This window comes from Rutidosis leptorrhynchoides, chromosome 3, assembly GCF_046630445.1.
Source record: "Rutidosis leptorrhynchoides isolate AG116_Rl617_1_P2 chromosome 3, CSIRO_AGI_Rlap_v1, whole genome shotgun sequence".
In the NCBI taxonomy this organism is placed as follows: Eukaryota; Viridiplantae; Streptophyta; class Magnoliopsida; order Asterales; family Asteraceae; genus Rutidosis; species Rutidosis leptorrhynchoides.
In genome coordinates, this window is record NC_092335.1 from 540,813,090 (window position 1) to 540,834,831 (window position 21,742).

General features: G+C 30.9%; 1 protein-coding gene across 1 annotated transcript; it reads left to right on the plus strand.

Moving 5' to 3' along the window:
- The first annotated feature begins 3,071 nt into the window (after positions 1-3,071).
- Positions 3,072-10,283, plus strand: LOC139898468 (sucrose nonfermenting 4-like protein). The gene is made up of 13 exons (XM_071881202.1): positions 3,072-3,652; positions 3,780-3,867; positions 5,213-5,395; positions 6,164-6,298; positions 6,399-6,458; positions 7,095-7,184; positions 7,692-7,826; positions 8,595-8,739; positions 8,832-9,008; positions 9,488-9,551; positions 9,646-9,715; positions 9,851-9,956; positions 10,083-10,283. The coding sequence occupies exons 1-13, from the start codon at positions 3,546-3,548 to the stop codon at positions 10,172-10,174; spliced, it is 1,452 nt and encodes a 483-aa protein (XP_071737303.1). The 5' UTR covers positions 3,072-3,545; the 3' UTR covers positions 10,175-10,283.
- Positions 10,284-21,742: the final 11,459 nt, after the last annotated feature.

Sequence of the window (21,742 nt, forward strand, 5' to 3'; positions counted from 1 at the left end):
TTTCAGAGTTCAAGGATTTCGTTTTCAAAAATCAACAATTCTTCTTCAGAAAAATTCGAGTTATGTGTTGTGATTCAAGTCAAATTAAAGATTTCAAAAGTTTCCATGAGCGATTTATAATCTTGTTCGTGTAGAGAGCAACACCTAAAACGATCCCAATCTCAACTTTGCAAATTTTTTTTTTCTTTTTGTGTCGAGCAGCGATTGCTGTTGTTGCTCTAATTACTTTGTTTACTTTATTTTTGTCAAGCATTATAAACCACAATTGATAAGTTTGGTTCAATTACTAGTCTAAAATTTAAGTGTTAAACTGTTATGTTGATTATTGATCTGGTCGAGCTTGTTGGGGAAGAAGAACATGGACACAAAAATAAACGGGTTAAGTATAGTTGGGTCAGTAATATTTTGGATAAAGGGCTACAACCCAGTTGGTTTGATGGAATGAAGGGTATACGGGAAGTTGTGGGTTCGAGTCCTGTCCCAAGCAAATTTTTTTAATCTAAGGTATAATTTAATATTTATTATTATTATTATTATTAATTTAATTAATTTAGTATTGTTAACCTTATTATGATTATAATTAATATTATTATTGATAATATAACAAGATAAAAGTTATTATGACTATAATGAAAATACTAAAAGTTATTATTAATTTCATCAATATTAATACTAGTATCATTTCATTAGAACTATTATTATTAAAAGCAAAAGTATTATTAATATTATCATTAGTGTTACTAAAATGATTGTTAGTATTGTATTATTAAATTTATATTCAAGACAATCAATTTTTTTTTAATATCACTAAAGCTATTATTATTATTGTTACCATTATTATCTATATCAATATTATTATTAATTATGATTATATAAAAAAAAAAGTTTTAATTAAAGTTATAAGTGAAGATTATATATAAATGCATATTTATTACACATAATTTAACTATATTAATATTTCTATATATATAAAATGAAATTTTATAATGAAACTCATTATTTTATTATATAAATTACATTACTAATAATATATATATGTTCGATTACAATTACGTGTGTTAATATAAATATACTTGATATAGGTTCGTGAATCCGAGGCCAACCTTATACTTGTTAGATGATGTTATATGTATTTTTACTACAAAATACAGTATGGTCAGTATATAGTTCCCTTTTAAACTCTGAATATTTTGGGCTGAGAATACATGCGCTGTTTTTATAAATGATTTACGTTATGGACACAAGTGATCAAACTAAATTCTACGTTGAGTTGTACCATGGCATATCTCTTTATACTTGGTAACTGCTAATTACGTGAGGAGCGTAAACGCGAATCCTGTTGATAGATCTATCGGGCTGACATCCCCAACCGGGCTGGACGACCAGCATTTAACGGTTGCACAGTACTTCGTTCTCGTTACTACACTTTGGTACGGTGTAGGGTTTATTTAAGAGTATGCTGCTGTGACTTATAGTTAAGTATGGTTACCAAGTGCTCAACGTCTTTTCCATACACGAGGAGTGTATTATGTATAAATATGAAATCTTGTGGTCCATAGTTATAACTCTGCTAGCATCAAACCTATATATCTCACCAACTTTATGTTGACATTTTAAAGCATGTTATTCTCAGGTACGTATTAAGTCTTCCGCTGTGCATTAGCTCATAATAAGGACATTACTTGGTGTCGATCATCGCGATGGGACCAACTGTTGATGACTTCGTCTGGGAGGATTAGGACCGGTTGTTAAAGCATTGCCCTTTCTAAACTATATTTTCGGGTAATTAGCAATTTAGCACAGGGTTCAGAGTTAACCCACTTTTGGGCGTAACATACGCTTCTTAAAATGATGCCAAACATGTATCGAGCCCCAATTCAAACAATGTCGCATTCAAGCACAATACAACGATCATTACCATCTTCGTGCAACGCACGGGCAATACACCTAGTATATATATATACTAAAACAGACAGTAACAATAATATAAATAAATATATACCTTTAGTTTTCGCGTAGCCCGTGGTTGCGATTGTGTTTCTTGCGTTTGTGTTTGCAACCTTTGTTGTTGTGGTTGGTTTGGAAAGATTTGTTGGGGTTGGTTTGGAAACAATTGTTGCGGTTGAGATTGATAAATTTGTTGTTGTTATTGATAAAACATTTGTTGTGCCCATTGTTGTTGTTGATAAAATATTTGTTGTGCCCATTGTTGTTGTTGTTGTTCATAAGTTAACGGCGGCAACAGTTGAGATAGCCCGAACAAATTTTTAGTAATGTTGGCAAAATTTTGTGAACTAGGTGTATGGATAGGTCGGGTTGATGATCCGGGAGTATTTGGATGCCCGAAAGCCAATAGATTTGATATCAGACGGGTGTTGTTGAGATCATCATCTTCATTTTGTGGAGTATTTGGAGTGTTAGACATTTTTTTTTTTTTTTTTTTTTTTTTTGTAAAAATAATAGAAGTGTAGAATGTTTGAAGTTGAAGTTGAACTTGTGTGTTTTTGTGGTTTGGAAAGTAGATATAAATAGATAGATGAATTTAAATGTTTAAATGTTTTTTTTTCCAACGTCATTTAGCAACAGATACATTTTTCAGTCAAACATCTCCACCAACCAAAATTCACCACGTGTCAGTCACGTACGTGACTTTTCTCCTTTTTTGTAGACTAACACCGGCCAAACGCGGAAGAGTGCCACCGTGATACGCCTCTTTGCGGCGTCTCTTTGCTGCCACGGGTGCAAGGTGATGGCGTCACCTTTGCCCGATACAAGTCGTCTAAGGGCATAATAAAACATAAATTTCTTATTTTTTTTTTAGACTATTAATATGGGACGGAGGAGCGAGTATTATTTTAACTAGTTTTATTTTATGACTTCATCATTTGTATTGAGTTTAAAAATTGGTAATTGATAAGTGACAAACTAAATTCCTTTGAGCATGGTGTAACATCATCTTTTTCTACGTGTAAAGTGAAAGAATTAAATAATTTTCTTTTTTAATAATTTTCATTTTATTTATTTTTTCACCTTTTCTATTGTCACCTTCCGTTGAATCCAATCCGCTGTTACCCAATGAACGGTTGAGTGCGTGACTACGCAACTGTAACAGTACCAAATTTCCCCCAATTTACTTCAACCCAGCTATACATACATTTCACAAAGATATATATGTATATGTATTTTCGAATAATTAAAAAAAATTTCATCTTTTTATTGAAAAAACATAAAAGGGTTTATACACAATTCACCCACACTAGTAGTATGCCCCATTAAAAAGTTTCGATCTTTTCTTTTTCTATCTAGGGTTTTATAATCATTTCCATGTTTGTATCAAGATCCAAATTATAATTTTGTTTTCATTGTTATTCGATTCATTCACATTAGGTTCATTCATTTTCTTCTAAAATTAATTCTTCTCTGTATCATCTTGTTGTTTTCCAACCTATGTTTATTGAATTCAGAGCTAGGTTTTAAATTGCTTTTTGATCTAATTAAAATTTGGGAATTTATTTTAGTGCAATTTATTATAAATTGGAAAGTCAATGTCTGGTTTAGGGATGGATTACAGTGCTGGTACAGTTTTAACACCAGCAAGATTTGTGTGGCCTTATGGTGGAAAAAGTGTATACCTAAGTGGTTCTTTTACAGGGTAAGATTTTAGCTATTATGCTAGTTTTTTTATTATTGCTTGCAAAGTGTTTGTGAAAATGCCTGAATGAATAGACCCAATTATTATATTTTACTTGATGACATATTGATGTGTGCATTTTCTAAAGGTGGTCCGAACACTGGCCAATGACTCCCGTTGAAGGATGTCCCACTGTGTTTCAGACGATATGCAGCTTACCACCTGGTTATCATCAGGTGAATTGTTACTTTGATTTGGTTTTGTTATTACTTTTTAGATATTGATGTGTGTTAAGCTTGAGAATTGAGCTCATGGGCTCACAAATAGAAAGAAATGAAAGTTTGGACGATCGTTAATTTCTTGAGCGATCAGTTGAAATTTAAGTCTTGACGAATTAATTATTTCTAGCATGAACAATTCTTATTGTCTTATGAACAACTGAATGGATAAACTATTAGCCCTCTGGTTAGTCATTGCCTTATTATCAATTGTATGTTTAGTTAATTAGCCTGTTAAGTAATGATGAGTTTTAAGGTTGAATACGATATTCACTTTGACAACACTAGTAGCACTACCATTCATGATGGAGCAAGACATTCACTATAATAAAGTTACATACTAGTACTCTATTATGAATTATACAGATCTTGAAAATTTGAACGGTGTTTTCTCATGGAGCTTGAGATTAGTAAGATATTGATTGAACTAATGGAATCTCCGATTATCTATATATACTATATACTATTTATGATGACTTTTAGTTACATAAAAGTCCATGTGAACATTAATTTTAATGTGTCTACATAGAGGGGTATTATAGTAATTTGGCTATTCTACGTTTTATAATGTGTTGGTTCCATAGCTTTGACTTCTTTAATTTTGCGTTCATCAAATTATAACATAGCTTTGAGTTTTAAAATATTGGGCTCTTTCAATTATACTATTGGGCTATACTGTTAATATTTAGTTTCTTATTCCTTTCTTTTATACACCCTCCGTCCCGTATTGATTGTCTATTTTGAGGTGTCCCGTATTGATAGTCTATTTTGAGGTGTCCCATATTAATAGTTCACTTGCATACATAGTTAAGAATAATAAGGTAAAGTACCTTTATACCCTTAACTTTGCATATAAGACAAAAAGATAGGTAAAAGTAGGGTAAAACTGTAAAGTAAAAAAAAAAGTAACATGTAATGATGAGATTTCTTAAACTTTGTATTTTTTTTTATCTGTTGGACCATTAGTATTTGATGGAGGGAGTACAACTTTCTTATTCTTGTTAAAACTGGTTTTTAAAGTTTTTTTAACTTCTTTACTATTAAAAATAAATTTTAACTAAGGAGAAAGTTATAATTTTGTACCAATCATTCATATATGACAACTGAAACTGTGCTTATTATATTTAGCGAAAACCATCTAATACTGCAAACGATTTCCCGCCGCAACGCGCGAGCATAACTTCACTCGTTTGTGACCATTCTTGATGTTGTGAACTAGATAGTTCAGTTAAATTATGTGTCCAAGACCTCATTGTTTTACGAATGTAAGAACGTTTATTTTCATATTGTTTCTATTGTGCAGTATAAATTTATTGTTGATGGTGAGTGGCGCCATGATGAACATCAACCTTATGTAACCGGTAATTATGGTATTGTCAATACCGTACTTTTAACTAGGGAACCAGACTACAATTCTGCAGTCTCGAGTCCACATATGACTTCTGGTTCAAGCATGGATGTCGATAATGAGGCCTTTCAGCGAGTGGTAATTATCTGCTGAAACCTTATCGTTATTTTATTTGTTAAACTCATTTTATTACTATAGTATATACTAATTACGGGAGCCTCGTCTGTCGTTTTTTTGCGCTTTATCGCCGTTTAGCATCATTTAACTAGGATATAGTTGTAATTTTCCTTGTCCGAACCTACATCACTTCTTTTGTTTGAGGGTATTATAGTAACTTAAAGATACCAAGCATGTCCGGCCCATATAAATTTATATTTGGTTTATTGGGTATTGTTTTTACATCAACCAGGAGCCACTACAATCATGCTCTACAACAAGAATAATTTCTATCAAATTTTGTAGGCCACAGAATTACAACTCTTATTTATTATTTATTTATTATTATTATTATATTAAATTATTTAGTATAAATTATAATTTTATAATTATTATTTATTTATAATTTATATTAGTAATAATATTAATATTAATTATTAGATTTTTCTAACGGTTAGGGCTGTCGTTAATATGCAAAAAAGACTTGTACTTTTTAATAACTGTCATGTAAAAGTCATCATTAACCACTCTTTACAACACTATTTACAACACATTAATACACCTTAACGATCTTCCGTCGCAATGTGCGGATCATCTATACTACTGAAACAATGTTTAAAGTATAGAGCGAAATCCTTTTTCCGCAGCAACGCACGGCCTACCCTCACTCATTTATACTCATAGTTATTGATGCTTATTTTCATTAGACTTGGGATGATGATAAATACGGTTGGTTATTTTGTATCGCAGGTAAGGGTTTCAGAGAGTACATTGCTTGAGCCGTTGCCAAGGATATCAGAAGTTGACCTGGAGTCATCTCGTCAACGTGTTTCTGTATTCTTGTCTACACATATGGTTTACGAGCTCCTTCCTGAGTCCGGCAAGGTCTGATATGATTTTGCGCTTCTAATAAAGTATGACATATTTTTATCAACTTCACGTTTTAGTTCATTTGCAATGATTTTTTTTTTTATCTTGTTGTTAGGTCATTGCTTTAGATGTTGAATTACCTGTAAAGCAAGCATTCCATATCCTTCATGAGCAGGTATCTTTCTTTATGTTTTAAGAGTGTCTCTATTGTATATATAATCTTTTTATATGATGTAAATCAAGATTCATTCTTCATGTATCTCTAAAATAATATTTCTGAATTCATGAAGGGTTATGTTAAGTTTCCATATCTTTTGAGTTAGGCATATGTTTTATGGCACAGATACTCCCATTTTCTTATGAATGAATGATTTGGGGTATGTTTTAAAGGTGTCGAATGAACAAAAAATTAGCTAATAAGAGTGTATAAAATTGGTTAATTGGGTGAAAAGCTGGTCTGTATTGTTTAATATACAAGATCTCTTGAATTCCTTTATTCAGAAAGATAAGGTAATTTTGACTACAAATGTATGTATAAATAAACCTAAAAATTCCATGCAAAATGTTTTGTGGGTCAACCCGATTTGACACGTTTTGACCTGTACAAGAAACTATCCGTTGTGATCCATTTCTTGACCCACCTGTTTTGACACCCATTATTAACACTTCTATATGATCTATGTTATAAATGAGATCTTTATCTTTATTTACTTTGGTACCGATTTTGTATTATATTTTGTGCATTTTTTCTGATATTATCTTTTTATATTTATGATTATGATTATGCTTTATGATGTTGTGTAATTTTTAGGGAATTTCTACGGCTCCTCTTTGGGACTTCATCAAGGGTCAGTTTGTTGGTGTTTTAACTGCATTGGATTTTATTTTGATAATGCGGGAGGTAAGTTTAAGGCGAATCCACTTATCAACATTGAGACTAATTGTTATCGGGTCTAATTCCTTTTTTATTTTAATACAAAAAGAATCGCTGGGGTAGGTAACTAGTGAATATAAAAATGAGTTAGTAATGCAGGTGAAAACCACATTTTTATCTGTTCAAATATATTGAATGTTATTAATATTAATATTAATATTAATATTAATATTAATATTAATTAATATTAATTAGGTATATAGTATTAGAAGGTTATAGAATAGTATCCTTTCCTTTCATATGTCATCCTTGTATCTATTATATATACTTATTATGTACTAGAAGTAAAAGCAAGTTTTACAATTAGAGATGTAGTCCTTTGGGTGTTTGAGTGTTAATAGTAAATACTTTGTTCTTTAATTTTGTTTGTAGTTTTGGTTCTCGATTTCAGTTACTAAATACATTAACTAATGTGACATCCAATTCATTATTCTTTAATTTTACAATTGACGTTTTCATGTATTTTTTTTGTAGCTTGGTAGTCATGGTTCGAATCTGACAGAGGAAGAACTTGAGACCCATACGATATCTGCTTGGAAAGAAGCAAAGCTATATTTGACTAGACAACCTAATGAGCGCGGTAAATTATATTCCAAGACACTAGTACAGGTGAATCTCTATTTTTTATATTTATACTTCACGTATGTAATGTGAACCAGCGAGTGTTGCAAAAGTCGGGATGTCTCGGCCGACTATTCGTGTTGGTGACCAGTCCGTTCCGTAAAAAGTCAAATAAGTCTGTCAATGCTAAAAAGTCGTGTCCAAGTCAATCTGAGTCGGTCAAAGTTAGGTAAAAAAATGTAATATTTTTTTAAAACTATATTTTGCATCATATATTTATGTTTGCAATTTTATGTGTAATATATATATATATATATATATATATATATATATATATATATATATATATATATATATATATATATATATATATATATATATATATATATATATATTTTACGAGGAACCCCCTAGCGACGAGCCATAATGGCTCCCCTCTAGTTGGTAAACCCCGGGTAAACGGCAAGCCATGCCTCCACCGCTACCAGGCAAAGCATCCTCTAGTCAATCAGTCACTAAATGGAGCTCGCCCCAAGGTATTTGCCTTGAAGGGAATCGAACCCGTGACCTCTTGCTTCATTGGAAGTCCTGGTGGCCACCCAGGCTATGCCTGGATGGTTTTATGTGTAATATACATATATGTTTAATGTTTAATATGTTTATTATTACTAGAAGTCAATGTTTAATATGTTTATTATACATATACGTGTTATATACATATATGTTAAATATGTTTTCATCATATACTTTATGTTTGCAATTGATTGCCATAACAAAATTGTAGTGTCTTTTATACGTCATTATTTGAATGTTTAGGCGGGACCAGATGAAAACTTGAAAGATGTGACTATAAAGTTACTGCAGAATCGAATTTCTACAGTTCCAGTCACTCATTCAGCTTCAGACGATGGTACTTATCCACAGTTATTATATCTTGCTTCACTTTCTGAAATTCTAAAACGTAAGCTTTTGACCGACCTTTATTTTCTGGATACTGTAATATTTATCACTTCAGCTTACTAACAGGAGTCGTTTGTTAATCAATTAATCCAGTTGTTTGCAGATACTTTAGACATTGTGCAAGTTCATTGCCTATATTGCAACTTCCAATCTGTTCCCTCCCTTTGGGTACATGGGTACCCAAAATCGGAGGACAATCTAGTGGACAACCATTAGTCATCTTGAGACCAAACTCTCCTCTTAGTGCAGTACTAACTTTATTTGTGCAAGGTGTGTTATTATTATTTTTTTTAATCTTTAGATACACTGTAATTTTATCCTTTGTAATTCTTTGAATTCTTTTTAAGGCTTAGCTTCTTGCTAGCCTTCTTAACAAAATTTTTGCCATTCCAAAAAAAAAAAAAAAAAAAAAAAAAAAACTCGGCGCGAGTACATGGTTTTTGCAACTCGGGAAGTACTCGGTCAAAACTCATGATTACTCGGAAAATCGTCAAAATTGGTCAAAGTCAAACTTGGTCAACGTGTGAGTACTCATCTGAGTTGCCTACTACTCCTATAAAAGTCCCAACCAAATACTCCCCGAGTAGCGATTTTTGCAACTTTGTTTATCTGCAGTAATATTATTTTGTGCTCATGATAAATAAATCAATAATGTATAGGAACATCTAAATATCAGTTTTGAACCGTAACCGGAATTGGTAAGTATGCAAGTGTATCTAGTTTTACATAGTATTTACTTTCTTTTGCAGCCGAAGTTAGCTCAATTCCCATTGTCGACGATAACGACTCATTGTTGGATGTATACTCTCGAAGGTGAATCTAATTTCTGTGTATCGTAAATATATATCTTGATTGTTTATTTATGGAGTTTAATACTGTTCCACCACTTTGGTTTACTTTATGACAGTGATATCACTGCATTGGCAAAAGACAAAATCTATACACACCTTAACCTTGAAGAAATGACTATTCATCAGGCAAGTAACATCAATTTGTGACGTCATATATCTTAATATAAGTCACATAGAAAGATCGTTAAAGTGCCAACATGACTTGTTCACCTATGAATGGGTCAATATGGGTAATTATTATATCGTCTTTGGTCATTACAGGCTTTGCAGCTGGGTCAAGAACCGTATGGGACAACTGGACAAAGATGTCATATGTGCCTACGTTCTGATTCTCTACACAAAGTCATGGAAAGATTAGCAAAACCAGGTAAAACCCTGTATGTAGTACACATGTAAAGTACGTATGTGAACAGTACATTTTTTTTTTTTTTTTTTTTTTCTTTTTTACTTTTTTGTATTGTATTGTATTGAGCGTGCATTAATATTTGGTCAGGTGTAAGACGAGTTGTGATTGTGGAGGCGGGAAGCAAGCGTGTAGAAGGTATCATTTCTTTAGGTGACATATTCAGGTTCCTGCTTAGCTAATGGTTGCTGATGTGGCAGTCATAATTCTTCACGATTCTTTTAAGCTTACAATTACAGTTTGGATAAAGTGTATTAGTCTCGAGAGCAAAGGCATGTAAATTTCAATGTATGTTACACCTTTCTCACCGTTACATGATTTCCCTTTGTGCTCTGTTAGTTTTGCTACTTTGTGGAATGCAGTTTTACCTGGCAACTAGGGTGTTTTACTGACAATATAGAAGTAAGAATGGTGGTTTTGTGTTGTGGGTCCTACATTAACTAATATTGAAATTTAATAAGTTTATTAGAGCTCACGGTATCATAGGTTAGTTTCAACGTCAGATTCAACGTCGCTGGTACGACACCTTGTCGGCGTTTGTCTGCCAATATTGATGCAGGTACGAGTGGGCTCAGCCCTGCTAATTATGTTTGTAAAGTGGGTTGCGATGGTTGGGCTGCAAGATTACTTTGAAGAAACAACATGTGGGCCGCCTATTGGGCCATGTTGGTTTGAGAAGGCCTGACCGAAATTATACGGAAGTATCTAAGCTAAATGGGCCGAAGTAATAGTTGCTGCATGTGGGAGTCAATATAATAATATACGAGTAATTTTTTTTTTTTTTGAAAAGCCAAGCAAACTTTTATTAAAAAGAAACAAATACAAAATGGAGGTCCAAAGACCTAAATACAGAAACACGAGAAAATACATTTAATAATTACAGGGGAAAAAAAAAAATGTGAAGAGGAGGATAAAACATGGAAAGCAAAGTTATATCATCATTTCTGTTTGGTAGGATAAAGGATAACAACAAACGGCCGACTTTGACGGGAGCAAGGAATATTTGGATTATTTCTTTGAAGTTTATCCAAATATCAGTTGGTTATTTGTTTTATTTTGGTATATCTTGTTATGGGTTTATAAATACTCTTGTGTTTTATTTTGTAAAACTCAGTTTTGTTTTATTGATAAAAAGTTACGTGAAATAAAAAAGAAAGCTGTGAAGGTTCTTTTGTTCAACCGAGAAGGTTGTTTACAGTAAAGCCGAGAAGGTTTTGCTATCTATCTTATTATTGTTTTAGCCAAGATCCTTTCAATACACTATTTGATATCAGATTCCAGGCATGACTTGTCACACCCTCAAATAGGGCCTGGGGTATTTGTAACTAATTATATCAAATCACAGTTGTATAAATGAGAACGACTCTATATGAGACGTTTTATTGAGTTTTGCAGCGGAAGATAAATAGATTACATTGTATTTAATAAACAACGCATTAAATGTCTTTAATTGATATGATATGTAATGAAGACTCCAAGCATAGCAAGCAATCATCATCAATTTAGCAAATGCAAGTCCTTCCAATTATCCATGAATGACTCGTTGAAATGTTGCTTTCAATTAGCAAATACATAGCGGAAGCATAATATATAAGTACCTGAGAATAAACATGCTAAAGAGTGTCAACCAAAAGGTTGGTGAGTTCATAGGTTTATCATAAATAATGATTTCAATAATAGTGTTAGAGCACAAGATTTAGTTCAGAGTTGACTGATATAGAAATATCAATCTAAAAGTAATGCTGTAGTTTGTAATATCGCGACTAAACAAAAGTTACCCAGTGACACTTGTTATTCATGTCGTTGAATCATTATTATGTAGTCAAAGACCAACGATCAACTGACTAGAGACGTCACTCTCAGTAGCGCTACTCACAATAACTAAGCTTGCATCTTATACCTCAGCAATTAATGATATTACGGCAGAGATTTAGCATGACAAAGCATGTATATAGCATAAAAGTTTGAGTACTTGTGTCTAAACGTAAAACAGTTATAAAAGTTGCACATGTATTCTCAGCCCAAAAATATAGATAAAAAGGGAGCAAATGAAACTCACGATATGATACGATAGTTTGTAGTAAATATGCATAGGATGGCACTGAACAAGTGCAGAGTTGTGTTGACCTCGGATTCACGAACCTATATCAAGTATATATATTAACACATATACTTGTAATCGAATAAGTTTATATATTATTTCATTTGTTATATATTTCTATATATATACTTATATTTATATATTCTATGTATAAGTATTTGTTTGATAAAATGACTTTGATAATGATAATGAATAAAGAGTTGTATTATTTTGTAATAATAATAATAATACTAGTAGTAAAATTGATAATAATCATAATAAGGTTTTAAAAATAATAATAATAATATAGTTTTGATGATAGCAAAAATGTTAACTTTTGTAAAAATGATAATAACGATAATAATTTTAATAATAACAATACTAATAATAATAATTATACTTATGTTAAAAATGATAATAATAGTATTATTAATTATAAAATGATACTAATACTAATATTAATAAATTTTGTTATTTTCATAATAATAATAATCATAATCATGATCTTAATAATGATAATAATATTTAAAATGAAAAAATTAGTAATAATACAATAAAAATACTAATAATAATAATATTTGATAATACTAATAATTTTTAAATGATAATACTTGTAATAATAATGATAGTAACAATAATAATAATAATTGAAAAATACCTTAGAAAGCCCTTTTTTTTAAAAAAAAACCACGAACTAGGATTGAACCCGAGACCTCACGCACACACATAAACACCCTTAACCACCCCTCCATCCTTTCTTTTTTGATTTAAACATAATCCATTTAATTATAACCCGTATCTCTACTTCATCTTCTTCACAAAACAACTAGTTGATAGTTTTTTTTTTTTTTTTTTTAAAAAAAATTCTTAATGAAATTATACTTTGTTTGTTTTTAAAAATGTATAAACGAAACAGAAATCATTTAGTTTGAGAGGATTAACAACAAAAAAAGAAGAAGAAAAAATAAAAATGTTGCTGCTGAAACTCGCAACTTTAAAAAAAAAAAATTGATTTTCGATTTTGATCACGTATCAGACTATGATTATAACATGAAATAGTTTAGAAAACATTCGTGGAAACATTCCAAATCATCAATTTAACTTGAATCGAAACGGATAACACGAATTCGATTGATGAACAAAGTTTGACTTTTAAAAACCAAAAGTTCGACTTCAAAATTTGGATTCGTTATGAGGAATTGGAACTTGAGATTTTAAAGGAAGTTTGAATAGACGAATCCTAACACAACTACATTTCTAGATTTTGAAAAACAGTATAAAATCGAGCCTTTGCAATTTGAGTTCAAGTACAGAGGTATACGAGAAAAAAAAAATTATTTCTGTTAAATTTCAGTACACAAGGTGTAATTGATAATGGAGATGAATAATTGAGTGATTGTGTGAATAACAGATAAAGATCGTTTGATTTATAGAATTGAAAAGCGATCACATATACAATTAGTCAATTAAGAACAGAAAAATAAAATAAATAAATAAAACAAAAAAAAACGTGAATCATATTATATATAAAAAAAATAAAGCAGTTGGTGTACACTTCTTTTGACTTTTAATTTTTTTTAATTTTAATTAATATTTAATATATATATATATATATATATATATATATATATATATATATATATATATATATATATATATATATATATATATATATATATATATATATATATATATTAATAATTAAATATAAATATATTTATAAATAATAATACTTTTAATAAAGCACTAATAATAATTATAGTACTCTTTATTTGACTTTTTATTTTATTTTTATTTTTAATTGATATGAATAATTAATAATCATATTAATAATACTAATTAATAATAATTATATTAATAATAATAATATTATTAATGATAAATAAGAATAAAAATAATAATATTAATATATCAAAGTAATGCGTAATTATTTACAAATAATTGTTCATGAGTGGTCGGAACTAGTCAAAGTTAGGTTTAAATTTAGTCGGAAATTTCTGGGTTGTTATAGTATCTACCCGTTAAAAGAAATTTCGTCCCGAAATTTAGTTGTTGCCATCAGTCGGCGTTGTTCGTACATAGATGAGGATATTTACGTTTTATTTGGTCTTCACGTTCCTAGGTATGTTCGGGGCCTTGTGTGAATTCCAACGGATAGAATATTGTTTTGTTTCAAGAGTTTGAACCATGAAGTGCATTTTATCATTAATGCAGATATCATTCAAAATGATGATGTTATACAAGTCATTTCAGTAAATTGGATACATGAAATGTGTTATGAATAGTATTGAGCTCATTTAAAACCTTAAGCGTTTTACGCCACAATATTAGGGCAGACAAACAGATAGTAGTTTATGAAAATCACAGTCATGAAATTTGATAGAGATCATCATTGTTTACAACAAGAATATTGTAATGATGAATATAAGTTGAAAAATAAAGTTTTATCACTATTGAATAATATGGATAAAACGATTCGATTATAGGAAGCGTATAAACGAAGTTATCGTAAAAGAGTGAATGAGAAAATTAAATGTTTGCCTTAACTTTTGACGTAGTCACGATTGATTTCCGGAATTCAAGGGATTAAAGAAAATCTTCGTAATCTATAAGATTTGATTCTCCGGTATTTACGAAATTTTGAGATTTGTTTGATTAAATGCGGTGATTTGCCTCGATTGATGTGTTTGGAATTTTGCTATAAATTAGCTTCTTCCGTTTCATTATCTTCACCACTTCTATACTTTCTTTCTCAATTCAAACTTCCAAAAGATTAAGAAAATGCTTAATCCAGTTCTGATCCTGGTTATTATATTGACCATCTATGCAGTCATTCTTCTTTTTCTTTTACCGCCAGAGGAATCTGTTTACTTCTACTATGCTCTTGGGGTTATAGTGTTTTTAATTATCCCGTTGTCTTTATATTGCTATACGCATTGATATACACGGTTTGTAATTTCTGTGTTGTTATCGGGCTTTATATTTTCCCTTATATGTCGGAGCTTTATGCTTTTGTTTCTTCTTCCCGACTTCAAGTCAAGCGAGTAATGGTCCAGAATTCATAGGTATGAAGTTTCGAATGATCATAATATATAAAGTAGAAAGGAAAAGGTAATAGCACGATTTGATTTGTCATATTACCAGAATATTCGGAAAAGACCGAATCATCAAGAAAAATATTTTATTGATATGTTTAGAGGTTAAATAGAATGTAAGAGTCGTGTAACATGGCAAATGATGATTATAAAGTCTATGAATCATCATCTTCCATTAAAAACTTAGCATGACTTACTGTATTATAATTACATTGGCCTGACGTCATTATATTATACTAACTCATGCTTCAATTCCCAACACTACTTCAAAACATTTATAATTTAAACTTGAATTTTACTGAATATAGAAACTAAAATAGTTTCCTTTATAAAGATATCGCAAAGAGATACTTAATTGTGGACAAGAATCGTTATGAAAATATCTTCAGAAATATAGAGGATATTTATAACGACATTTTGGAATTTCTAAGTTCGAAGGTTGATGAAGAAAAATTTTCCGCAAGCTTTTAACATAACTTCGGAGCAAGATATTCTCTAAAGATTTCATCGGATCCAGAATTACCTGGATTATTTGAATATAGAGTTTGGTCCTTGTATTTGTCCTTGGTCTCCTCCATGGTTAGCTCAATCCGTATTCCAGTTCCAAATTTTCTTTTGAGCTTTTCCAACGTACCATTCTTTATTATCAAACTGTTGGTCCTTAAGACCATCTACAATTTTTCTGTTTCCTCTGCATTTAATGCAGTCATATTTGAATCATCTGTTATCAATCCGAGACGGTTTCAAGAAATTTCGTTTTTAGATGATTAAACGCTGATTGTGATGGTCAAGGATGAATTCAAGAATTTTGAATTTGAAGTGTTTAAGCGTAAGATGCATCCATCAATGGATCTAATGGTTGACGAAGAAATGTTGTGATTTTCAAAAGTAAGAAATGGTAAGTTCGGTGGTTTGATGTGATAATTCTTCATAGAATACGAATGAATATAATTCATGAATGTAGTGATCTTTAGGAAGATAATACTTGCTAAAGCTTTACTTAAATTCCGATATGTCAAAATCAGAATATGTAATTGAATTTGTATGAAAAATGGTTGTTCCTTAGTAAACGTATACATATATCATGTGAATGTAAGTAGTATAGTTAACAACTGCTAAATCAGAATGGAAGAATGTACAATGTAACATATTTATATGAGATATGAATATCTCTCGGGTTTTACTTACCTATTAAAATATTTTCACAATTAATAGTTTGTACAAAATAGAAGATATACGTTCATATATGTATTCTTCAGATGTAATCATGGTTTTAATGAATTAATATAATATTAAACTCATTTAGTTTGCGGTTGAAACGAAAATAAATAATCTCCAAAACCTTAGAGATTTCATAATTGTCGCGTAATATTTCGCTAATGAAGTTATGAATCAATACTTCATCGTTCATTGTTTTTGATATACCTCGGTATATGATGTTGGTGCTCGTGGAATTCTTGTGAAATTCATAAGGCACTAATGATTTTTTCTAGAAAGTTTCGAGTACATCGAAAATAGAAGTGTAAATTCATACATGTATTTGAATAATACACTTGGTTTATTATAAAATGGAGTTTATTGTGGTGAAGCAGTGATTAACGATTGTTAAGTCATTAACGAAGGATGTACATCATAGCATATTAGTGATATGAATTAACCAAGTAGTACATACTAGTTAAGATTCACACGTAATAGCTTAGTACGAAAGATTTATTATTGTTCCAAACCATATATATTTAAAGTATACATATATAATTCTTCAGGAAGAATGAGTCAATACATCTTAACTCATTATTACTAATATTCCTTGGTATCTATGAGGCGTATGATGTTGATGTTTAAGGTACTGAGTGTAATGTTGAGGCGTGAAATGCGGATGTTGTCGTTGGTGAAGTTGATGATGTTGGTGGTGATGCTGATGGTACTGGTGGTACTGGTTATGCTGCTGGTGCTGCTGCTGGTGTTCGTAGGTTTCGCACCATATTCTCCAGAGCCACTACTCGAGCGCGAAGCTCGTTGACTTCTTCTATTATTCCGGGATGATTGGCGGTTCGGACAAGTGGATGAATAAGATTTAGAATTTTAGATATTATATATTCGTGACTGGATATCCTGGAAATGAGGGTGAAAATAGTGTTCCGAACGGGTTCGCCGGTAAGTGCTTCAGGTTCTTCACCAAGAGGTGAATTCGGTTGATGGAAGGGATTACCTTCTTCTTGTCTCCATTGATTAAGTTTACTACGAACCCATTCCCAATTCATCCAAAATAGATGATGGCTGATTGGTTCGTTTGTTCCAGTTACGCTGCCATTGGAGCTCGAGGAATCAGTTGAGAAATCCATATTATGTGATTTGAATTAGGGCTTGATATGAGAATAGTGTTGAATACTGGATGATATATTCATCTCCTTGAATATGTATATGTAGCAAAAAGATTTCCGTAATTTACGGAGGAAATTTAGGAGAAGTGTTAGACAAAGATTATTGGGATAGATACGATAAGATATAATAAGATATGATGTGTCTATACTCTAATAATGGCAGTATGACGTGTCTAGATGATAAGTATGTAATCTGATAATCTTTTGATTAAAGATTTTCAATTCGTAATGACCTATTCAGGTCCAGGGGCTTGAGCTATAGGATCCTTTAAATCAGTAATCCAAACGCTTTCTATTCTATAGTTTCGTAGACGTCATCCGTCAGGAAAATTCAATGATCAAAACAACAAGAAAACAAAGAAAGTAATGAATATGAATAGTGATGACATTATAATGTCTTTGAGATTCTCGATAACTCAATGATATTTTCTGGTTCGCAAACCGATGCATAAAGGCATAAGGCATATAGGTACGTGATATAACAGGGAGTTATATACGTTTGAGTATGAATAGTAATAAATATAGGAGTTTCAAAATTCATGGATAATATTTCATGTAATACATATGTAATACACAAACCATGATAGATGACTTAGGAATGTCAAGAATTTCAGAAATCATAGTGTCGCATTTAAACGCGGGGGCGTAATTGGATAGTACTTAGAAAAGTGAACTGACTTCTTAGATTGGCTTGGCATTCTAAGATAAGTAAAGTTTCTAAAGTATAGTGTAGCATTTAACAATTAAAGGCAACATTTAAAGGCACTATAGTCAAGGAAAGTTGTAGTCCTACATTGCTAAGGTACCTAATTGTATAAGGCACACTTAAAATGCAATCCTGGTTCTCTACAATAGTACTGCTCTGATACCAATCTGTCACACCCCCAAATAGGGCCTGGGGTATTTGTGACTAATTATATCAAATCACAGTTGTATAAATGAGAACGACTCTATATGAGACGTTTTATTGAGTTTTGCAGCGGAAGATAAATAGATTACATTGTATTTAATAAACAACGCATTAAATATCTTTAATTGATATGATATGTAATGAAGACTCCAAGCATAGCAAGCAATCATCATCAATTTAGCAAATGCAAGTCCTTCCAATTATCCATGAATGACTCGTTGAAATGTTACTTGTAGTGACCCGAACTTTTCCATGTTTATATATATTAATTGAGATTGATATTTACATGATTAAATGTTTCCAACATGTTAAGCAATCAAACTTGTTAAGACTTGATTAATTGAAATATGTTTCATATAGACAATTGACCACCCAAGTTGACCGGTGATTCACGAACGTTAAAACTTGTAAAAACTATACGATGACATATATATGGTTATATATATAGTTAACAAGTTTTTATTATAAGTATGTATCTCATTAGGTATTTTAACAATGAGTTATATACATAAAAATGAGACTATTAATTTAAGAAACTCGAAAACGATATATATAACGATTATCGTTATAACAACGTCTTACTACGTACATATGAATCATATTAAGATATTGATACACATGGTTAATTATGTTAAATGATAAGTAAATATATTATTAAGTGTATTAACAATGAAATACATATGTAAAAATAAGACTACTAACTTAATGATTTCGAAACGAGACATATATGTAACGATTATCGTTGTAACGACACTTAACTGTATATACATCATACTGAGATATATTATATATCATAATATCATGATAATATAACAATTTAACATCTCATTTGTTATAATAAACAATGGGTTAACAACATTCAACAAGATCGTTAACCTAAAGGTTTCAAAACAACATTTACATGTAACGACTAACGATGACTTAACGACTCAGTTAAAATGTATATACATGTAGTGTTTTAATATGTATTCATACAATTTTGAAAGACTTCAAGACACTTATCAAAATACTTCTACTTAACAAAAATGCTTACAATTACATCCTCGTTCAGTTTCATCAACAATTCTACTCGTATGCACCCGTATTCGTACTCATACAATACACAGCTTTTAGATGTATGTACTATTGGTATATACACTCCAATGATCAGCTCTTAGCAGCCCATGTGAGTCACCTAACACATGTGGGAACCATCATTTGGAAACTAGCATGAAATATCTCATAAAATTACAAAAATATGAGTAATCATTCATGACTTATTTACATGAAAATAAAATTACATATCCTTTATATCTAATCCATACACCAACGACCAAAAACACCTACAAACACTTTCATTCTTCAATTTTCTTCATCTAATTGATCTCTCTCAAGTTCTATCTTCAAGTTCTAAGTGTCCTTCATATATTCTACCAGTTCTAGTTACACAAAATCAAGAATACTTTCAAGTTTGCTAGCTCACTTCCAATCTTGTAAGGTGATCATCCAACCTCAAGAAATCTTTGTTTCTTACAGTAGGTTATCATTCTAATACAAGGTAATAATCATATTCAAACTTTGGTTCAATTTCTATAACTATAACAATCTTATTTCAAGTGATGATCTTACTTGAACTTGTTTTCGTGTCATGATTCTGCTTCAAGAACTTCGAGCCATCCAAGGATCCATTGAAGCTAGATCCATTTTTCTCTTTTCCAGTAGGTTTATCCAAGGAACTTAAGGTAGTAATGATGTTCATAACATCATTCGATTCATACATATAAAGCTATCTTATTCGAAGGTTTAAACTTGTAATCACTAGAACATAGTTTAGTTAATTCTAAACTTGTTCGCAAACAAAAGTTAATCCTTCTAACTTGACTTTTAAAATCAACTAAACACATGTTCTATATCTATATGATATGCTAACTTAATGATTTAAAACCTGGAAACACGAAAAACACCGTAAAACCGGATTTACGCCGTCGTAGTAACACCGCGGGCTGTTTTGGGTTAGTTAATTAAAAACTATGATAAAATTTGATTTAAAAGTTGTTATTCTGAGAAAATGATTTTTATTATGAACATGAAACTATATCCAAAAATTATGGTTAAACTCAAAGTGGAAGTATGTTTTCTAAAATGGTCATCTAGACGTCGTTCTTTCGACTGAAATGACTACCTTTACAAAAATGACTTGTAACTTATTTTTCCGACTATAAACCTATACTTTTCTGTTTAGATTCATAAAATAGAGTTCAATATGAAACCATAGCAATTTGATTCACTCAAAACGGATTTAAAATGAAGAAGTTATGGGTAAAACAAGATTGGATAATTTTTCTCATTTTAGCTACGTGAAAATTGGTAACAAATCTATTCCAACCATAACTTAATCAACTTGTATTGTATATTATGTAATCTTGAGATACCATAGACACGTATACAATGTTTCGACCTATCATGTCGACACATCTATATATATTTCGGAACAACCATAGACACTCTATATGTGAATGTTGGAGTTAGCTATACAAGGTTGAGGTTGATTCCAAAATATATATAGTTTGAGTTGTGATCAATACTGAGATACGTATACACTGGGTCGTGGATTGATTCAAGATAATATTTATCGATTTATTTCTGTACATCTAACTGTGGACAACTAGTTGTAGGTTACTAACGAGGACAGCTGACTTAATAAACTTAAAACATCAAAATATATTAAAAGTGTTGTAAATATATTTTGAACATACTTTGATATATATGTATATATTGTTATAGGTTCGTGAATCAACCAGTGGCCAATTCTTACTTCCCGACGAAGTAAAAATCTGTGAAAGTGAGTTATAGTCCCACTTTTAAAATCTAATATTTTTGGGATGAGAATACATGCAGGTTTTATAAATGATTTACAAAATAGACACAAGTACGTGAAACTACATTCTATGGTTGAATTATCGAAATCGAATATGCCCCTTTTTATTAAGTCTGGTAATCTAAGAATTAGGGAACAGACACCCTAATTGACGCGAATCCTAAAGATAGATCTATCGGGCCCAACAAGCCCCATCCAAAGTACCAGATGCTTTAGTACTTCGAAATTTATATCATATCCGAAGGGTGTCCCGGAATGATGGGGATATTCTTATATATGCATCTTGTTAATGTCGGTTACCAGGTATTCACCATATGAATGATTTTTATCTCTATGTATGGGATGTTTATTGAAATATGAAATCTTGTGGTCTATTATTATGATTTGATATATATAGGTTAAACCTATAACTCACCAACATTTTTGT